At 42.3% G+C, this 22500-nt stretch overlaps 1 protein-coding gene across 6 annotated transcripts in view; it reads left to right on the top strand.

Annotated features, from left to right (window-relative positions):
- LOC125044658 (leucine-rich repeat flightless-interacting protein 2-like) overlaps positions 1–22500 on the top strand; it is a 66885-nt gene that overhangs the window by 37327 nt on the left and 7058 nt on the right. The window contains exons 2-12 of one of the 6 annotated variants that reach the window (XM_047641442.1): positions 12081–14828; positions 15185–15317; positions 16104–16154; positions 17255–17400; positions 17718–17864; positions 18166–18282; positions 18835–19018; positions 19513–19647; positions 19787–19866; positions 20454–20558; positions 21255–21352. In XM_047641442.1, the coding sequence (XP_047497398.1) occupies positions 12264–14828; positions 15185–15317; positions 16104–16154; positions 17255–17400; positions 17718–17864; positions 18166–18282; positions 18835–19018; positions 19513–19647; positions 19787–19866; positions 20454–20558; positions 21255–21352 (3761 nt within the window). In that variant the 5' untranslated portion in view covers positions 12081–12263. Of the gene's footprint in view, positions 1–12080; positions 14829–15184; positions 15318–16103; positions 16155–17254; positions 17401–17717; positions 17865–18165; positions 18283–18834; positions 19019–19512; positions 19648–19786; positions 19867–20453; positions 20559–21254; positions 21353–22500 lie in introns of those variants that run through there. The other 5 variants (XM_047641441.1, XR_007116505.1, XM_047641446.1 and 2 more) reach the window with 5 other exon arrangements.

Raw genomic sequence — 22500 nt, 5'->3', positions numbered from 1 at the left:
GTTCTAAAGCTGAAAAGTTTTTGTGGTGGGCAAGTAGGGTCTTGATAGGATTCTAATCTCACAATTTGCGTTTGAATTTTGCATCGCACATTTTAATTATTTGATATTTTATGCAAAACGGCCTGGGTTTTAAATCTGTGAAGCAGGAATTTTCGTGGAAAAGGGTGGACTTTGTAGATGTTAGCACAGCAAGAGGGGGGGGGGGCGAACTTTCGTGCTTTCAAGTGGTCTATTTGTGTACCTTCAAATTAATTTTCATTGCTCTTTACTGTTTTTTTTATTATTATTAAATGCACCACGTCCTCAGAGGAAGTAATTGAAGAGAAAGAAAAATATTGAACACCATTACTATGGACCGATAAGGGATTGGTGTGGAATATACTATGGAGCAGATAATGCCCTCATCTCTGCAAGGGACGTTCTCGGTCTTATGGCCTTGCCTTTTATGGAAAAGCGAGTTGCTTGTTACATCCTGTCAGCTAACAAGGGTAAATGCGCACTTAAAAGGCTTGTTAGCTTCTCCATATTGAGCTAGTTAATACATGAATGGTCGTTTGCGATCCGACCTGCTAACAACCTAGAGTGGTATCTTCGTTGGCCCAAACTAGCGTTGACGGCAAGGTGATGGTCCAGCCTCCAAGGTAGTGACGGGTGAACTGCTTCCCCACTGGTTGGACGGGCAGTGACGTCTCCCTTTGTTTAATAACCCGACAGGTGGGCATGCGTCGGCAGTCGAAAGGTGTGCAAACACCCTCTTCAGGTTAATCAGGTCCTCCCCACACCACCCCACGCTGCCTGTATAGCCGTAGTTGTGGCATGGGCTCGACTCGAGAGCTCGTGTACTCGCTGGAGAGGACTTTATCCCAGGATTTGGTGGCTTGTGCTTTGAAATACATAGGTGTTTGTGATAGAGATGGAGGTGCAAGCCTTTTGCAGCGGGGAGACATCCCTGAGGGCGAGCGAGAACATGGTTGACGGCACTACCTGTCAGGTAAGACGCTGGCGGGTTGGATTCCGCATGACGAAGTGCAATCCCGCGGAGTGTAGTTAATGAAGGAGTAACGAGGAGCAAATAAATATGACAGTGCTTGGTTCGTGCTTACCATGGGCAGTGCGGTTGACCCTTTCGGTGTCGTGTTTCGTGCGCTCCCTGTTGACACTGCGTCCTGCGCTAGGCTGCATCGCCTCGTCTCCGGAGTGCGTGCGAGAAGGGCCTTGCATGCAGGAAGTGGGTCATGTTTGTAGGTAATAATCCCCGGATAGTATTTAAGGAGTCGCGGTGTGTCTGACGTGTTTACATATCCACATCCTCTTTGATGTTCTGCGTACTTCCTAACATTCACCCTGATTCTAGGTGAGGGTCTGTGCTGTATTATCACTGGGTTTTTTTATATGGAATATGCAGTATAGAGGTTTGAAGTACAAGATGAAGCGAGGAGTAGGGGAGGGAGTGTGATCTGTGGACTGAAGAGTTTATATTGCCTTCCCATTATTGCTGTGATAAGATACAGCTGTAAATATTTGGATATAAGCTAAGTGTTAGTGCATCATTGGGCGATGAAAGCTTCATATACATCATTTTGTCAAACTGGGTGTGTGCATGCGTTTATATAATATACACGGCATGCCTTTATATGATATACATAGAAGGATATATACACATAAATATGCCTATGTTAACAATATTATTCTCCCATGCAACCACATCCCTTGACATCATAGTAATTTATTTATAGTTCCTGTCTCACGGAATTCGCAAGGGGAAATCTCATTTTATGCGATTTGTGTGTGCGTGTGTCCTTGACGTAAGAATTTTTTTAGTTTCGTCAAGTTTCTTAATTTTACCTTGGGCAGGGAAGGGAGGAGTGGGGGTCGATTCACTCGTGAAACTTTATCTCGAGATTTGGGTTTTAGGTTGCCGTCACTCCATTTGCCACTTTGCTTGCATTTTCCGGCTGTCACGTCGGACTGGGAAGGAGGGAGGGTGGGTGAATCACAATCTTGCTCTACGTGTCGTGAATCTCGTGGGACAGGCGCTTTGGCCAAACCCCTGCGCGTACAGCTTGAAACGAGGATTGCATGTATCATTGGCTGTTGGAGGGGGTCGCCGTGTGTAAGTGTGAGTGAGTGAGTGAGTGAGTGAGTGAGTGAGTGGGTGGGTGGGTGGGTGAGTGGGTGTGAGAGTCTGTCTGTCTGTTTCGTTTCTCTTTCTATCTATATATCTATCCATCCGTCTCCCCCTCTCCTTCCCCCTTGCCATCGTCTCCCGTTCCCTCCCTCTCCCTCCCCCTCCCCCTTCCCTCCCCTCCCCCCTTCCCTCCCCTCCCCTTCCCTCCCCTCCCCTCCCCCCTCCCCTCCCCTCTTCTCCCCCTCCCTCCTTCCCTCCCCTCCCCCTCCCTCCTTCCCTCCCCTCCCCCTCCCTCCTTCCCTCCCCTCCCCCTCCCTCCTTCCCTCCCCTCCCTCCTTCCCTCCCCTCCCCCTCCCTCCTTCCCTCCCCTCCCTCCTTCCCTCCCCTCCCCCTCCCTCCTTCCCTCCCCTCCCCCTCCCTCCTTCCCTCCCCTCCCCCTCCCTCCTTCCCTCCCCTCCCCCTCCCTCCTTCCCTCCCCTCCCCCTCCCTCCTTCCCTCCCCTCCCCCTCCCTCCTTCCCTCCCTCCCCTCCCCCTCCCTCCTTCCCTCCCCCCCCCCTCCCTCCTCCCTTCCCTCCCCTCCCCCCTCCCTCCTTCCCTCCCCTCCCCCTCCCTCCTTCCCTCCCCCTCCCTCCTTCCCTCCCCTCCCCTCTCCTCTCCCTCTCCATCTCCCTCTCCATCTCCCTCTCTCTGTGAATATTTGTGTTTTATTTGAGGGAAAGCAGGACCGCTTGTGCTGCCTTGCGGTCCACAAGCCCTCGAGTGTGGCCGAAAGCAGGTCATGGCGCTGGTGGTGGCGGTGGGGGGGGGGTGAGCTAGGATTGCAAGCAGGGTCACAGGAAGAATAGGGAGAAGGGAGAAGGGAAGAGAAGAGAAGAGCGGGAAAGGAGGGAGTGAGTCAGGAAGGGGAGGGGCATTGGTCTGCAAGTGGGCAATTCACCGACTCGGCTGGGGGTGAGTGGACAGTTTGACACTCGAGACACGAAGGTGCAACGCAAGCCCTGGGAATGCTTTGATCTGGTTCCGCTTCCTCTCACTGCATCCTGTATAATATAGTTCCCCTTTTATATTACATGCCAGTTTTATGCATAAAGAGAACGATTGATGAATGGGGTATAGATAGATCTTTTTACGTACGTTTAAGAAATTAATTCGTTAGTCGTTTACGCATGTCGTTAGGAACAAAACAAATCTGGAATGTCCTGCGTTTACAATCGGAGAACGGGGTGCAGGTGGCTTACGTCGCGGCGGGAGGCAGGCAAGGAGAGCATGGGTGTTGGCGGAGCGAATATTGATAGGTCAGAGAAAGCGAGTTTCACGCCGGGCGCCGCGATTGCCACGGGCGCAGCTGCCAGAGTCGCCTCCCCTCGGTGGCTCATTAGATTGGCTCCCCCGAGTACTTTTCCATTGTCTCGTGTGTTAGCAACAAAAGATGGTGGCCTATTTTCTATTCCCAAAGTTAATGATTTATCGACTTTTTATTGTCTGAATTGACTGCGTGGTGGAATATTATCTCGGCCCTGGTATTCTCGAGGGATGGGCCATCCTGGCCGTGGTGGAGGCCAGGGTCAGGAGGGCGGAACAAGCTAGGTTGCACGAGGCCACCTGAGTCATACCTGCAGGTGGATTGACTTGCCTGAGTGGGGGGGGTAAAGGGGGAAGGGGAAGGAGAAGGAGGAAGGAGGGAAGAGTGAGGAGTGAGTAAAGGGGCAAGAGGAATCGGGGAAAGGAAAGGAGAAAGCACGATAGTGAGTACGAGTAAGAGGGATGGTGTAAGGAGGTATAAAGAGAGAAGAGGATGAGGAAAGGTGAAGGGTGGGTAGAGTATGTGTGTTAAGGATATGCTAAGCGGCAAGAAATTGTGTATGTTCTTACCTGATCCGCAAAACAAGGAAATGATTTGTTAATGCGAGTAGAGTACAATACAGGGAAGTAATATGATATGCAATAATATTATAAATTTAGTTTTTACTCTGCACACGAAAATTAAAGGCCTCATTGTGCTGGCCAGTTGCAAAAAAACCCGGAAACCATTAAAATGTACATTTAGTTGAGTGTTTAAATGACAATTCCTGCAGGGAACCCTTGCAACATTGCCGGGGTCGTTGGGCAACATCCCGGCATTGGTAGAGCAACACCAGAGCGACGAAGGCCCGGGGTTTTTATAAGATGCCCGGCGAGATTCTCGGTAACGGTGGGAAGGGTCGCGAGGCGCTCTGCCATCGAGCTCCGGACGCCTCCGCCGCCGCCGCCGCCACCCCCGAGTAGTTTAGAAAGTTCGATCTCGTGGCCGGTGACACGCTGACTGCATTCTTCGGCGGGATTTTTGCATAGAAGAGGGAAAAGGCATTTTGACAGAGCTAGCAGGTCACTCGCATTCTCTCGGAGGTGGTGGGTCGGCAGGGGGTCAGTTTCTCGACGCCCTTCCCTCAGCCCACTCCCTGCCTCGTGCCACTTGCCCGCAGTGCCCGTGTTGTTTCTGGTGCCATTTTCGCCTCCCGTATTTGGTGACCTTGTGGAGGTTCGCCCAACCGCCTCCGCGGCTTGAATTCATTACCGGCGAGCGGGCCTGATTATTCTGACAACGGGAGAAAGTACTGCGTATACCCAGTCTCTGCCCAAGACGAAGGCGAGTGACCAGGGTACGTGCGAGACCTTGCATGACCGTGCCCCGGAGAGTGCGTGCCCGGGGATCTCCGCTGCTGAGAAGAAAAAAGTCCTGTCTGTCCCCGACCGGCCGTAAGGACGAGAGTTGAATAGTGATTATTCGGACGGTGGTCTCTAAGTGCAGGGAGGCGGTGTGCCCAGGAGACGCCTCAAGATTCTCGTCCAGATGATGGATATGAAGGTAGCGGGAGTCCACGTGGGCACCCCCCCCCCCCCCCTTCCCGCCTCTCACCTGAGCGACCTCGCCCCGTATCGTAGCAACAACAACTTGTGCTGCAATCGGCCGAGTTGTCTGCGTGCTCACCCAGATGGACCAGGAGTGGGCCAAGCGGTCTCTGCGTGTGTTTCTGGAAGCGAGTGATGACCCTGCGGCAGACGAGTGCCAGGTGAAGTCGGCCTGCACTTGGCACGGCAGGTTCATCATCATCTCTTTGTCGACTTTCTATCGGGTTCTTGCGTGGCCGCCGCCCCTCCCTCCGCCTCGCCCGCCGCCCAGGGTTCCTGGTCTTTGTTACCTCTTACTGCTCGCTCGTGCTAACGCTAATGACCTAAGATGTTGATGCGGTGTTCGTCTTAATCACTCATGTTAAACTATATCCGTATGGCGGCGCATCATCAGCATTTCACCTTCCCACGATTTCCATTGTCGTTTTCGCATTTGTAAATAGGAACATGCAAATGTGGTATTCAGATACCTGAGACTGGTGCAATTCTCTGTTCCTACTCAATGTTGACTTTTGAATACAAATGAGAGGATTGATACCCCCTCCCCCCTTCTATGTACATTCTAGATTGTGTCACTCGGTCCTCGACAACAGTATGACTTTCACGAAAAATGGCAGTGTATGTGAGGGGTCGTGTATTAAATCATTCACTTCCAACACCAACCCTCCCACCACCACGACTAACACCACCACTCCGCCGACTGATACCCCCATACCCACTACTACCAACACCATTTCTCCAACACCACCACCAACCCCAACTTCTGCTCCCTGCCTCCACAGCCTCATCGGGAGCCACAGGTGCAAGGGGGGGGGGGGGATACAGGTGTCAGCGTCGTCGATACACAGCTGTCTATGTAGCCACACTTGCACTGCAAACGACATCACCGCCACCTTGCATTATCCGTGCAGAGGGAGGGAGGTTGAAGGCCTGTGTTATCAGGTGTTGGGCGACCTGTGTAGTGCGTGGGAGTGAGTGACAAAAGCTGATTGCATGGAGAGGGAGAGTTCGATCAAATCAAAACGTTTACGTATGTCTTTGTATTGTCAGTTTGGTGTCATAGCAATTAATGTTATGACTTAACAGGTATTGTCTCACCGTAAGAATAATAATTATGTAAATGAAGGTGTTGGCATAATAGTATTGCATGTGCCATATACTACGCGACCTAAATAGCGTTGCGACATGCGTTTTCGCCGTCAAATACCCATAACCGTTTCAAGCCGTTGTTACCGTGCCGTTTAACGCCATTTTGAAACTTGTTACTGAAGGCGTAAGGCTCGGCCCACGGCGGAATATCTGTACAAGCACGCCACCCCAGCAGGGTCTGGAGGCAATCAATGGCGATGCAGGCTGCTAAATGCCCGCGTTTCTGTCTGGAATTGGGCCTTTCCGTGCTCACGCTCGGGGAGGGGGGCGGGTCTAAAGGCACTCGCGAAACACTTTAGACACGAAACTGTTTGCAGCGAAAGAATGAAGTATGGCAACAAAAAATATTTGATTTACCTTGAAGTATATATATATATATTTATTTTTTCCTGAGCACGCAACTGAAATGATTGAATGATCCTAATATATGAAAAAGACATATGTGGTACAGGCTTAGCGTAACTGAATAACCAGATTTATTCTGTAGAAATGTAAGTTAATGAGGACGTTAGATAAATCCACATTTGCCTTTTTTCTCTTTCTTACCAATTCTTCCTCTTATTTTCTCATTTCTCTATTTTCTGACATAACATTGCCAACTACCATATTTTTCAATATGGCCTTTTGCGGTTCTTCTGGTAACTGTATGTCTGTGGTTCCTCACACTCGTTAGCTGATTTTTTCGGCATATTGCGAAAGGCTTAAATTTGCGCTCTCTCTCACTCTCTCTCTATCTATCTATCTATCTATCTATCTATCTATCTCTCTCTCTACCTCTACCTCTATTTCTCTCTCTCTATCTATCTCTATTTATATTTCTCTCTCTCTTTGTCTCTCCCTCCCTCCTCCCCCTCCCCCTCCCCCCTCCCCCCTCCCCCTCCCCCTCCCCCCTTCCTCTCCCTCTCTCCTGCTCCTCCGTATCCTCTCCCTCCATACAGAAGGGTTATATGAGCATTACTTTTAATTATGTAATTTACGAACATGGCTGTGGCACCAAGTGATTCTAGCTCCCCTCCCCTTCAGCTTTCTTCCTCATTTCTTTCTCTTCCCTCTTTCTTGCCATCCACCCCGCCCTTTCGCGCCCTTTCCTCCCCTCGTCCTTGGCCAGTTGTTTGTGTTTCGTGACGGCCTCGCGCGAGCCTCTTTGGTCACTGTGACGGGCCAGTCACACCTTGCAATTGTGCACGGGGAAGGACGCAGCTCATATCGCTCATTATCATCTTCCAGTGGCTTTAGAAATATTTGCTGATGTTTTTGTTTGGTTATCTGTTTTTTTGTGGTGGCGGTAGTTTTGTAATCAGTTGTTAAGTAGCATGAACAGCAATAATTTTAGCGCCTACAAACGTTTCCTTTTCGAAAATCACACTCTGTTGAGAGGTGGGAATGTTCGTACCTCAGTGCGTGGCAGCGATCTCGCCAAACGTTGGGTGGAAACCTATAAAAAAAAAAAATCTTCATTGCGCGGGGTTGCGCCCTGCCCATGTGTCGGCATGCGGACGGTTCAGCTGCGGTCGAGAGCAGACGTTGTGGGTTTGAATTGGACGGCCGATATGAGTTTATGTCAGTGTGTTGGTGCGAGTGTATTGTTGTGCTCGCGCGCGTGGCGGCCCGTCATAATATTTTCGACTGGCTTGGGCGCCGCTGTGTCTTCGTGATAAGTGCGTGACGATTGTGGTGGCTGGGCAGGGGGTGGGGGTAGGGGGAGGGGGTGCGTGATGTTTTTTTGGTGAGTGTAAGTATGAGCAGTGGGCGTTTATACGCCCACCTATTCGCAGGCACTTCCTGTGTCGACAATTAGTATGAGTAATTATAGTAAACAGTCCCATTTACGTGGGTGTATGTTTTTACGTATATGTATATTTGTTCATGTAAAAAGATATATCTGCCTATGTATACGTGTGTATATACGGTCATCAATTTTTTTTTTTTTTTCTTTCTCAAATATGTAGATAGGTGTGCGTGTGTGTGTAATATATATATATATATATATATATATATATAATTATATATGATATATATATACTTATATATATATAATTATATATGATATATGTATACTTTTATATATATATATAATTATATATCATATATATATATACTTATATATATACATATATATAATTATATATGATATATATACTTTTTTATAAATACATATATATATAATTATATATGATATATATACTTTTATATATATACATATATATATACACATATTTATATATACATATTTATATATACATATATGAATATGTTTATATGCACATATATACATATATGTATACACATACGTGTGTGTGTGTGTGTGTGTGTGTGTGTGTGTGTGTGTGTGTGTGTGTGTGTGTGTGTGTGTGTGTGTGTGTGCGCGCGCGCTCACTAAAGATAATGATAATTCTCCATTTGTTTTCCTGTCTCGGTTGTTAGAATTAGTTAAGTAATTGGCACCGGATTGTTAACTTTATCGTAATTACATTAAAGCATTCATTGATGAATGCGTACCACATGTATTTGTCTTCGCTTGACCGCATTTTCCTAGAGCATGACAAAGAACCCACGTGTGGATGTCGGTTCTGGGTATTCTGCCCGCTTGCCCCGGGCTTACGCCTCACGCAACGATTTTCAAAACTCGGGATGACGTCATCTGCACCGCAGCCGCCCCTCCCCCTCCCCCTCGTCTTCCTCCTCCTCCTCCTCCTCCCATGGAGACCGACCGTTGGGGCGCGATGGGGGTGGGGTGGGGAGGGGAGGGGGGAGAGCGCTGTTGTTATGAAGGCAAATTTCTTTGGTGTGGGTTGTGTCGGTGCGCGAATTGATGGATTGGATTGGATTGCTGCGCGTTTGATGTGCTGGAACTTAGGGTAGGGCAGGTGTTGAATCGTCTACTCTCACCCTCTCGCTTTCTCTTTCTCTTTCTCTTCGTGTTCGTCTTTCTTTCTCTTTCTTATTATTTCTTTTCTCCCCTCTCACTCCCTCCCTTTTTCGTTCTCCTTCCTTTTCTCTCTTTTTTTCCTTCTTTATCGGTTTGAATCATGTCTTCCCGCCTACGATGAATTTCTTTGAGCGATGATTATTTTTTTTTTATCTGGGGCTATTTACCCGCCTTGCTTTGGAGTTGTGTATTGATAAAAAACAAATATCTATGAATATCTTATCTGTCGTCCCATATGTCATGTCGGATAAAATTCGTTATGACTCAGCATTGGTTGCCTCCCCCCTCCCCCTACCCCACCACCCACGTCGGGCAAAACAGCTGAGAGAGAGGGGGAGGGAGATAGATAGATAGATTGTCATATCTTGCGCATCCGGTAGTCAGGATTATAGCGGGTTGAAGTATGAGGTATTATTTTATATTTACTTTTAAGCTCTTCCAATTCGTAATGTTTAGATTCCTGTGGCGCTTGCTATGGCTGCGTAAGTGCTGTTATATGCATGGCGACCTTCCACTTATCGCTTCACAGTATGTAGGTGATAATGGTGTGGGTGCAGTGCCTCCATCCCATGCAGTAGAGGGTTTGTTACTGGTAGATTGATTGCTGTAAATATATGATGCATTTATCGGTTTAGAACACATTAGACAGGTGGTTTGCAGCGTGCCACCGTGCGTCAGGAAAGTGACTGGGGACTGAGGCGTGTTGGGCGCGGACCGGTGCTTGCTTGCTTTAAGTATTGATAGAATGGGATTTCGTTAGTTTGGAAAGCAAGCAGTGATTGTTTGCGGTTCGTTGCTAAAGTTGCAGAAACCGCGTTGCATGAATATTACCGGCGATTGCGTTATAGCAATCTGGTTGCAGTGAATGAGGTTTGGGGGGAATGCACTGCATTTGCATATCTATATTTATCAGCTTGTATGTCCGTCTATCCATCTGTCAATCAATCTTTGTATAATGTATATATTTTTTTAAATTTGTGTGTACCAACACACTCGCACTCTCCATGCTTTATATAATGTATATATATTTCTCCAAGCCAGTCACACTATCTCTCTCCAAACCACAGTCACACTATCTCTCTCCCACCCCTTTCCTCCCTTTCCTCCTCCATCTCTCCTTCCACCTTCTCCCCTCCCCTCACTTTCCTCCTCCTCCAAACATTCACCAGAATCTACAACTGTGTTTTGATAATTATGTAGTTTTACTAAAAGTAACTCCTTTTCTTTTTTCCTTATTTCTCATTTCAGTCACTCATACTTAGATCCTATTTCCCATTCCCTGTTTGGCTCTCTCTCTCTCTCTCTCTCTCTCTATATATATATATATATATATTTATATATATTTATATATATATAATATATATTCCCTAGCCTAATATCTCATTTTCATGGTTCCAACTTCCTTGTTTGCCTCTTCAATTCAATATAGTAAATTTATTAGCAGCCATTAGGCTCTTTCCTCAGGAAGCCAAGTAATTTATTCCATTTGGTGTTGAGAGTTGGTGATAAATTTCGCAAAAGAGGATTAAAAGGCGATGTAGGTCATTGAGGAACCGCAGGGTTTCTGATCCTATATGATTGCCGGGATAAACACTTAAGGCCATTACAATGCAGTTTTCCCCACGTAGGGCACATGCCAGGGATTTAGATGAAGATCCTTTGCCGCACAGAGTCAGACCATTGCTTGGCAGGGATAGGATGGATGAAAGGCATTGTGTTATTTGCTGCGAATTTGCATTTGGTGATTGATTCCATGAAAACACACACACACACACACACACACACACACACACACACACACACACACACACACACACAATCAACTCTCTCTCCTCCTCCTCCTCCCCCTCCTCCTCCTCCTCCTCCTCCTCCTCCTCCTCCTCCCCCTCCTCCTCCTCCTCCTCCTCCTCCTCCTCTTCCTCCTCCTCCTCCTCCCCCTCCCCCTCCTCCTCCTCCTCCTCCTCCTCCTCCTCCTCCTCCTCCCCCTCCTCCTCCTCCTCCCCCTCCTCCTCCTCCTCCTCCTCCTCCTCCCCCTCCTCCTCCTCCTCCTCCTCCTCCTCCTCCTCCTCCTCCTCCCCCTCCTCCTCCTCCTCCTCCCTCCCTCCGAGCTTATCCTTTCATCTTTAGTTTTCTTTTCTTATTGTTCTTCCTCTTAGTCTCATTCATTTTGATGGCCTTAACCTCTTTACTTCTGATCACACCACGACTGCTTTCCCTCTTTTCTTATTTGTTTTTCTTGTTGAAGTAGTGTGTGTATGTTTATGTTATGATTGTCATCCTTATATGATATATATGTAAAAAGAGAATTCAGGAGTGATACGAGATGCAGAGTTGTTGTTGTAGTAAACATGCTATGAAATGTATGGAGGATGTATAGGAAATATGTCTGTGATGTTTGTTTTAAAGAATAGGGGTTAAAGAGAGTTAAGATTTGCTAAGAGTGGAATTGTGAAATGGGAATGGGGTGTCTTGGGTTTGCGATTTATTGCTGCTCTTGTTAATGTGATCATTGTTATTGATACTATTATTATTATTATTATTTATATTTATATTATTATTATTATTATTTATATTTAGATTAATATTATTATTATTTATATTTATATTAATATTATTATTATTTATATTTATATTATTATTATTATTATTATTATTATTATTATTATTATTTATATTACTATTGTAATTATCATTATCATTATAATCACAATCATCATCATCATCATCATCACTATTACTACTATAACTATTATTGCTATTACTAAAAAGTATAAATTTGACAGCATTTGTGGCAACAAATTATTGCTAAATACATTAAAAAAAATTATCTTCCGAAATCTTATCACCAGAGCACATACAGAAAAGTACTCTAGATATTGAGGAAAATCACTTGTGATAGTGTGAGGGTAACAGTGAATAAATTAGTGAGTGAGTGGAGGTTTAACAGCTGGAACTCATGACCTCATTTTCTTCCTGTTTTACAGATATAATATAAAAGATATTGCACTGCAGACTGCTGTGTATTTATGAATTAATATTTAAGATAAAGAATAACTTGCTGTGACGTAGGTTGTGCTCATGTGATTAATACTGACTAGAGGAGACACCACAGAAGACCTTCATGTAATTTCATGGGCTGACAGATAAACAGCTCAGAGTCCAGAACAATGAGCAAGTTATTTCCAATGTTCAAGAAGAAGGGGAGGGGGAAGGAAGAGGAGATAGAGGATGAGACAAAGAAGAAGAAGAGAGGTAAGACAGGGAAGGGAAAAGAGGAGATTATCAGTTCCGCTCTTCCATCCCTGTCCCCCTCTTTCTCCAAATCAGGTAAGAAGAAGAAGAAGGAGAAAGATGCAAAGCAGAAAGAATTGTCGTTTGGGAAGGAGAATCTCTTTGTGGCGGACATGGAGGAACTGCAGAACAGAGAGTTCTATATTGGCGACGATGGTTCTGTGAAAACGGGGCCCAGGCTGGAAGTGACAAGTTTTGACGTGTCCTTTGAAGAGGAAGTCATTGGCATCCCAAGAGGAAAAGGCAGTGTCACAGACGGGGACCTGGAAATCGATGTCCAAATTGATGAGGAGAGTGTGGTCAGCTTAAACAGGGATGACAGTGCATCTGAAGAGAGTGGAAGTAGATTGGATTACGAGGATGGTGATATTTCCGGAAAAAGTTTTAATGTTGTTGGGGGGTTCTCTGAGGACGTTTTTGAGGCAAGCACAGACTTGTTTAAAGATTCTAATGTACCTGACGAGGAAGAAGCCGGTGAGGAAATTCTGGCAAATATCAGTGGATCATCTGAAAACACAGACCTTATGTTTACTAGTCATTGTGAGGAACAAAGTCCTGATGCGAAACACGAAGAAAAAGAAGATTCGGGCATTAGCATAAAGGATCTCTCCCCTCCAGAGCTGGACAGAAGTGGTTCATCAGAGAACTTATCTGCTGAGAGATATGCTATGAATGGAAATTCAGAAGCAGCAGCAACTCGTAACATTGAAAATGGAGAATTGCCTGATATGGAGGACACAAAAGGGACTAATGAGGATACCGTTAGTGTTAGTGCTTGTTCTGCTGTGAAGGAAGATCAGTCAGTGGTTGTGATCTCAAATAGTGAAGAAACTCAGGAAGCAAGTCCATCTCTAATTTTGCCTCAAAAGGAAAGTGACCCAGATGGAAATAACAGTGGGGAGACAGTAACACCAGAGGCAGAGGATGAACACACCAAGGATGACCAAAGCCTGTTGAGCAGCCAGGATAGTGATGAAGACTTTGATTCAGCTCAGGAAGATTGGGATGAAGCAGACGGTGGGGAACAGAAAGAGATTAATCCTGAAGGGCATAAATCAGGTTTGTTGGATGGCAGTGTAGTCGAAGATCAGAGTAACCATGAAATTAAATTAGCTGAGCAAGGTAAATCATCATCAGCTGGTCTGCTCTTGAATGAATCGGTTAATAGTGCCATGATACATAGGATTGAGGAGAGTGAAAATGTTAGGGATATACAAAGGGAAATTAGCAGTGGTTCTTCCCAATTTGAAGATGCATCTTTTATTCAGGAGAATGCAGATGCTGTTGGTATTAATACAGTGGTTGAGGCCTATAATGATGATGTCACAATTGACTCTAAGGGAGTTGAAAGAAGGAATTCCCTATCAAAGGAAAAGCTTGTTCGAAAATTGTCTGGCATATCAACAACCTCTAGTGATGCCTTCAATGAGGAGTTAGATGAGCTTTTGGATGAAGAACTGGACAGATTGTCAGAGGAGGAGGAAGGATTAGAGTCAGAGGACAGCCAGTCCCTGAAGACATGCCAGTCATCATTAGGAGAGGTCCTTGCAAGTAGCCAAGATGCCAGTCTTTCTGAGGATATTTGTAGAGCAGGTGAAGAAGACCTTAAAGTTGAGGTTGAGTTGCCAGGAGATTCTCCAGTTGTTCCTGAGACACCTGACATACCCGAGAAAAGGATAGAAGATAGTGAAATCAAAACAGAAGTAATTGACATTGATGTCAAAGATGGAAAAGCAGAGATCTATGACTTATCACCTGAAAGCAGTACTAGCTTGAAGAACAGTGCCAGTTCACCAGACATAGCCAAGACCTCACTTCTAAACCCTGATGAAGGAACAGAGTTAGTGAAGGACAGTGGTTATTATAGCCTCCCTGTATCACCAAAGCCTGGGATAGACCTGCGTGAGAATAAGGATAATGCCAGTGTGGCCAACAAGGGTGATGATTCTTTTGTTGATAGTGAGGAAGAGGGCATGGTCACCCCTCCCAGTGAAACAACATTGGTGAAAGATGATTCTTCAAAACAAAAGGAAGGTGAGGATTGTGTGGATGATAAACTGCCTCAGAATGGGTCAACCCATGATGAGTCAACTCTTCTATATCAGTCTTGTCTTGAAAGCAATGAAGCTGAAGATACTGAAAAGATAGAGAAGGTAACAGATAGCAACAATGACATGCATAGTGAAACTGAAATTTCAGAGCATTCCAACAACTCAAGTACAAGTAAAGCCAAAAATCTTGAGCTTCATATTCCAAAGGATGTAACCACAGAGTTTAAAGAGGAAATTAATTCTCCAAGTTTGGGAACACCAACCAAAAATAGACTGAAATCTCCAATTCCTGAAAATACACCACTGAAGGCAGACAGTGGTTCTCTGACAAGTCCTGATCCTGTTGGAGACAGGTTCTTGGCAGTAGCTGTTTGCCAATCACATGATGAAGTAAGTTTTTATTCGAAGGTAGACTGTATTATGCTTCTTATATAGTATGCATATCCTGATGAAGCTATTGTAAAATTTCTGCATTTTCACTGCAATTATTGTCTGACAACTCTTTTCTTGTGTAGATCGCAAGAGATGGTGATGCTTTGGGTCCTAGGATGATATGTAGTAACAAAACAGTAGTAGCCCTAAGTGTAGTTTTATGGAAATAAGTGTATATCCAATGACTGCACACACCTTCAAGTGGATGAAAATGTTAAAGTAATTGTAATAAGCTTTTTTAGTTTTTTAATCAAGGATACTAATAGATTTTTCTTGCAAGAACATCATATTCAAGCTAGCATTTTTCTTTTCAGGCCGAGGCGCGGCTAGCCCAACGACGAGCAGCACGTGCGGAAGCGAGAGAACTCAGACTACGAGAACTCGAAAAGCAGCAGCAGGACCAAGAAAATGAAGAGGAAAAGCAATTCGGAACCCCTGCGTTTGCAGGTGTGTATGGGATTTTGGTTATCATGATGTCCTCTTTTCTCCGTAGTTTTCCTGGATTTTAGACTTAAATTTTGTGTGCTTGATGGCCAAGTACAGTGCAACCTTTTCTAATTATTTCCCTTTTATGATTTTAAAGTATTGCTAAGCATTACCTAATAATAGCTGTCAAATCATCTTTTAATTTTGGGAAGATTTTCCTCTTCTAGTAATACCACTTCAATTCATATACAGCAGTTCACTGAATTGTGCATAGAGAAGAAAAAGGATGGGTGAAAATAGAGCAAGGATTTGATTATACGTTCATATAGAACATTCATGTATTTGGCTCTTGATTTGCTCTTGGGCTTTTTATTCATTGTTGCTGTCGTTTGAATCCTTATAATTTTTTTTTCTTTTTTTTACATCCTCAAGTTTATTAGGGGTTGCATTGTACTGATAAAAAAAACTATGTGTATTTATTTTTTCCATGTTGTATTCTCCAGTCATTTCAGCCCTCTTTATTATTTCAGTTGAATGTTATAAGTGTACAGTAAAGAAATAGTATACTGTATGGTAAATGTAGTTATGCTTTATCTGTCTTTTTTATTGTGTTATCTCTTTGAATTGGCTCTAAGTTATTTGAGTAGCACTGGTTGACTTTAAATATTATTACATATTATTACTTAAATGTTAGGCCACTCAGAATATCCATTGGAAGATAATGAGGAAGGTGTCATACATGTTCTGTATTATGTAGAATATGTGAAAATTTTGAGGTTTATTGGTAAGCTCCTGCATCCACCACAGAGGCCGAGGAAGATGAAGAGGAGGATGATGATGATGAGGAGGAATCCCAAGGTATTGGTGTAAGGGTGCTGTTGACTAAACCGAAAAAAAAAGAGAGAGAGATCAGATAATTCTTGCTTTCTTAACATTCCATTCCAAGTGTGTACATGCCTCTCCCTGAAGGTGTTTTAAGGGAACTCAAAATGCCAACCTGCCCACACACAACCCACAACCCACACCTCACATCCCACTTATCCTAGTAGATTTGTCTCGAGTGAAACCACTGCCTGTTGTCCTTTGGTGGAGCCATGCCCCCAGGCAGAGAAGTGCGAGAGTGGATTTGCAAACCTGGAGTTCCTCTTGTGGGTTGACTGTGACCCTCTCTTTCCCCAAATAATTATTTACTGTCAAAATTCCTCATGACCATTGCTATTGTTTATTTTTAATGTGAATTGTGTTTCTTAGTCTTTCCTCCCCAAATTAAGTAATAGATCATCCTTATATGGCTGTTTGCATTAGTGTTGAAAGACCTAGAGTTATTTTTTTTTTTTTTACATGTGTACAGTATTAAGTGGATAGTCCTTTAGTAATGTAGCAGTTGGTTAGTGTGTAGATTCTCAAATTAACGTTGTAAAAGTAGGTTTTCTTTTTCTTTTTCTTTCTTTTAGGAGTTAGCTTTGAGATTTACAGTAAAAAAGTTCTTTTCATTTTTATTTTATTTTGTTAAAATTTTTCCTTTTCTATAGTCTTCTTGTCATATTTTGTTTGTCTATTTATTTGTCCTGTATTTGATGATAAAGAATATTAGATTACTACTACTGTATTTGTATAAACATACTTTACTTTAATTAAATGTTTAGTTTTATTACTTTCTATTTTATTATTTTGTTATAATTTTTTCATAATGTATTTTTATTAATGAAGTTATGTCACATCTGTGGCAGTTATGGCCATTGGCATTATAGCGAAACTGCTCTAGACCAAGTTGATCATATTGATATATATAGTATCATTATGAAAACTGTTCGCAATAGCATGTGTGATTGATCTCTTAAAACTGCTGAGAAACATTTTTACACACACGTACAGACACACACATGGGGGCAAAAGGAAAGAGAAAGAGAGAGTAATCAAGCAAAAGCACAGGTCTTAACACTAAGCTAATTTTCCAGAGCCTTCACCTAGAGCGGCTGCCCCCACCCGGACGCCGCTCAGTCGCACAGGGGCACTCAGCAGCGCGGGGCAGTTCTCCAGAAGGTCATCAGAGGACTCCACCACTGATGACTCCGCACTCCCGGCCAACGTGAGGGAGATGAGGGTGAGTGTCGGGGTTTCCTGGTGTGGACCAGATTTTTTTTATTACAACAGTTATACAGAAAGGGATAAATGAGAAATAAGAATTCCCAGAATCAATAAAGTAGGGAGATGCATTGCATACCCCTGGGAGTAAATGGGGTGTGCAATGCATGCACCTGTTCTCTTGGCAGCTTTGTTTTTGTTTCATTATGGCTCTGATAGTATAATCTGGGTATATGTTGCTTGATATGCTGTTATGCTGTTGATACACAAATACTTGTAAATCTTATATTGTTATTGTGATTATTATTCTCAATAATTTTTGTTTTTCATTTACAGGCCGAATTGAAAGAATTAGACGAAAAATTCCGCAAGGCTATGATAACTAATGCCCAGTTAGATAATGAAAAAGCGACTCTAACATTTGAAGTAGAACTAATGAAGGATAAGTATACTGAGCTTGAAGAAACACATACACAGTTATCGGTAAGTAAATGTGATATGGTATTAGAGTGGAACTTTCATGTGATGCATGAGAGAGAGAGATACGAAAGATCAATTATTTTTATATTACCACAGCTAGTAATTAGCTAAACGGGAAGTTCACCACCAAAAAAATAAATCATTTGAAATGGTAGTTAAATGCACATATTTTGATACTAACTAGTGATTACTAAATATATATATATATATATATATATATATATATATATATATATATATATATATATATATATGCACATATTGGTTTAATATAAGACTAAGGATGGATCTCTCTATTCTACAGAAAGAGCATAGGAAGAAGTGTACTGAATATGAACAACTTAAGAAAGTAGCAACAAAGTTACAAGAAGAAGTTAAAGCTCTTCGGGCTTTGTTACAAGAAAGAGATGCGTTAATACAGGTGAGATTTTTTAAATCATTATTCACTGTTGAATGATGATATTCTCATTTTTCTACTCTATTCTTATTTTTTGTTATCCTTATGTGTATCTAATTAGGTTATTGATGCCTAAAAGTTTGTTTTTGTTCTTTTTCTTTTTCTCTTTTCCCCCCCCAAAAAAATCTAAATACTATCTCTAAGCATACAAAATTTGAAAGGGTTCCCTTTTTTCTTCTTTCCTTTTTTCTTTTGCTTTCTACTTGATTTTGAGACCTAGTCTCATAATGAGGAATGTTGAATTAGATATTGTACATTATTATTTCTTGTACATTATTATTATTATTATTATCTCTTTTTTCAGTTTGATAAGGAGTACCAGTGTATTATTATTTTTCTCTTTTGGAGTGTGGGACTTGTAGTAAAGATGCAAAGGATGAACACAGGACTTAGTACACTTAGCTTTGGTATCACTTTGATTGAGGTAGAAATTAGAGAGCATGTTTGAGTTCTGGATTTCTCCAGACTGTCTTCATATTTTTCTCTTTTTTTATCATTAATTTTTGCCATTTGCAGGAATACGGCTTGGTGGTGGTTGGTGAGGAAGAGAATGGAGAAGCGGAAATTCCCGCCAAGGATGAAGACGATGAGTTTGCTGATATGGATGACCTCACACCTAGGAAAATTGCAGTGAAGAAGGCGCTGCTTTCTCAGGAAGCAGCCGAATTGCTCAGCAAAGGGGCTGCTCAGGATTCATTAGGTAGGATGGGCATGTCTCTTCTCTCATTTCTGCTTCTACCCTTGTATTTTTTTGAAACAGAAATAGCTGTCTAGAGAATTAAAAGACAAAATTTGACTACATGTGCTTTGTATGTAGTTATGCATATTTTCTAGATCAGCTTAATGTAACCTATATAATTATATGAGATAGGTCTGGAAGCATAACATTTTGAAACTCAGTTTCATAGCAAAAGGGTTGAAATTTAATTGAGATCTAGACAAAGATCATGGTTAGTGAAAAAGGTATCAGTGCTCTTATTCAGGATGGTAGATGGACATGATTCAAACTGGTAGTGAAAGACCATGGAAAACTTAATGAAGTTGCATGCTGTTAGCTAAAAGATAAAATATTGGACTCACAATTGAAAACAGTTGCCTCAGCAAGCACTCATTCAATCCAAGGGCAAAAGCAAATGTAAAACCAATGAGGATGATGGTACTTATTCATTTTAACATATTCTCCTCTCTCAACAGATATTAGGCTAAAGAAGTTTGGCGAAGAGAAGAAGGAACTAGAAGACCAAGTTAGAAGATTGAAGCTCGAACTTGAGGAGGAAAAGAATAAGAACAGAAGAAGAAAAGAAAACGGTTTAGACTATGACAGGCAAAGTAAGTGTCATGGCTAGAGGCATCTTGCATGATGAAACTCGTGTTATAGCATGGTGTTGTATCCTTAAGCAACAAGACTGTCGGTTGACTGTTTCGTAACTAGCAATGTATTTGATTGATGGTTTTAACCTTTTTTCAGAGGAACAAAGCAAAACTGTAAACGAATATAAGTTTAGAGTGCAGAAGGCAGAAGCTGAAGTGTCTACTTTACAGGCTAACGTGAGTATGATTTCTTTAGCTCGATTTTTGCTCTCTGGCCAAAAAGGTTGATTGGCTCCTGAGGTTCTCTCTAGGGCAAGTAGATGACTCCCAAGAAATGACCAAGCATGGTGGATGTAGTCCTCTTTCTTGTTTTATTTCCTTTGTTTGTACTGTAAGTGGTACTTCTCGGTCGTGCATTCTTTATTTTGTCTCACTGTTCTGGGTCTTTTACATTTGTTTCATTTTCAGACAGAAAATGTGAGTTATTCTTTATTTTCTTTCTTTCTTTTCCTTTTCAGTCTGTTTTATTGTTTTTAGATATAATGCAGTGTACTATCCAATTGCTGACCAGAGTTCTTAAAGAAAAATTTAAGTATTTAGGGAATTATTATTCTATTGATTATTGATATTGGGGTAAAATGTTTTTGACTTTCATGTGGTAGGATCTAGCACATTAAGCACCTTCACTTGTTCTTCAATAGCAGTCTGCCTCTTCAATGTTTCATGTTTCATGGTTTCCAGCATCAACCGTTTTGCACTCTCAAGGCTAAACATGATTGCTTGCCCTTTTACGATGGAGACTTAATTATTTGTTTATTGCACAGGTGGCAAGGCTGGATGCTCTCTCGACTCGATATAGGACCCAATCGGAAGAACTAGAGAAGAGTGAAGAGGAACTAAAATCTGAAAAACGAAAATTACAACGGGAGGTAAGTGTCTTCTTAGGCTTTTAATACTAAAGATTTTTTTAATTATATTTTCTTAGCATTTTGGTTTTATCTTTATTTCTAGTTTTAATTCTTTAATTTACTGCTGCTGATTTAGGTTAATTGATAACATGGCACTATTTTTCACCTTGGATGGATGGTAGACTAAAAGGCACATAACATCCCGAAATAAAGATGAAACCTTTTCTACATGGTTCCTTTTGCATTTGACCATCTGAAAAGCCTCTTTACAGAATGGGATTGGAAAGTGCTTACAAGAGTGTATCTTCGTAAATTTTTGTATTAAAATTATTATTCCAATGGGTACATGTATATTACTCTATTCAAAATATAATTAGAAATGTGATTGTTCATAAATTGGAACACTCCTCATTGTCTTGTGTCAGGTGAGATGATAGTTTATCAAGTTTTATCTAATCTGATTTTTAGGTCTGAAAGCTAACAACTTTTAATATGCATTATTCTCATTAGTATTCTGCAAGATACCCGTACAAAACAGTTTCGTGTTGTTAGCCCCAGCTTATGAAATTTGATATGCATTATAGTTAGTTTTCTGTAGAATCCACACACACTTTTACTTTACTAGCCCCAGTTTGTGAAGGTTCTTTATAGATAAAAGCCTTGGTGTTTAGGGTAGGTGCATCAAACACACTGACAAGATCATAATTTTCTCACCAGCTGCGAGAATTACAACAAAAATACGATGAACTGGATTCTGCGAAGAATTTCCTCCAGAGGCAGTATGATAAAATGAGGCACGACAGAATTGGCCGATTGTATGTAAAGTCGACAACTTGCCCAAAGTTACACATTAAACCAAATCTACTTAGTTGTCTTTGGTCGTAGACAGGCTCCAGAAGCTTTGTATTATTGCAGTGTTTTGCTTCTGACATTAGGGCTGAGATGATGAGAAAAATATGTCATAACCTCCCTCTTCTATGATTCATGTTGTGCTACAACTAATATAAATCAGACCTTGAAAAGGTGTCCATCCAATATTTGGGTGAAGTCTATGTTCACAGTCATGTACATTTGTTAGCTGTGATTTCTAGGTATTATGATTACGGCACTGGCATTGATTATTCATCCACTCCACTGTGTATATTATCGGTCTTTGTATTATTTTGAAATTTTTTTCACATGTAATGGCGGGATTCAATTATGCTTATTAATAGCTTGGCATTTGTGTTGTACATAAGCTTTATGGCGCACACTGCATAATGTTAACCCAATGATACTGTGAGGGCATGTGTACATACGCTGTCTAGTGTGATATTAGTCTATTAATTTTGGTTACACAGAGATGGCTCCACAAGGCTTACTCATCAAGGAACCAGATATGAGGCTTACCTAGTCTCATCTGTTTAACCCAATGCCCCCAGGGAAAATGAACAAAAAATGGGGAAAATGCTGTGCCTTATTCTATATTTTTTGTGAAATGTCTGCCCCTAGATGGCTTTGCTAGTGCTTAGCCACAATGGAGTCAATTAAAAGACCTTGTGGCCGTACCTGATTTGAATTGGCGGAAAAAACGTTTTTTTTTACTAGTGCTATGAATATCGATGGTGTTATTTTTATTATAAACATTATAATTATTATATTTTTATTTAACATTAGTAACAGCAAAGTAAGATAATGTAAAATATTTTGTAAATCAAAGAAAAGGTCGAACGGGCGAGACAGGCAGTAATCGTAACTGGCCCATTGGTGACTTAGTACAAGTGTAGCCATCTATGTGGAAAAACAATCAAACAAGTACCCGTCGGCAAAAGGTTAAACTCTCCCACAAAATTTCAAGGAATGGGGTAAACAATTTAAGGTCAGGAAGGCCCAGCAATGGATTCCTGGGAGGCTAAGTGCTTGTGAAGCCAACCATACATAAACAAAATGAACAAAGTAAAACTACAGTAGACAGTTCATGTAC

The sequence above is a fragment of the Penaeus chinensis genome, chromosome 36 (genome assembly GCF_019202785.1).
Source record: "Penaeus chinensis breed Huanghai No. 1 chromosome 36, ASM1920278v2, whole genome shotgun sequence".
NCBI lineage: Eukaryota > Metazoa > Arthropoda > Malacostraca > Decapoda > Penaeidae > Penaeus > Penaeus chinensis.
The sequence above is the reverse complement of the archived record's forward strand: the minus strand, read 5'-3'. Positions and strand labels throughout refer to the sequence as shown.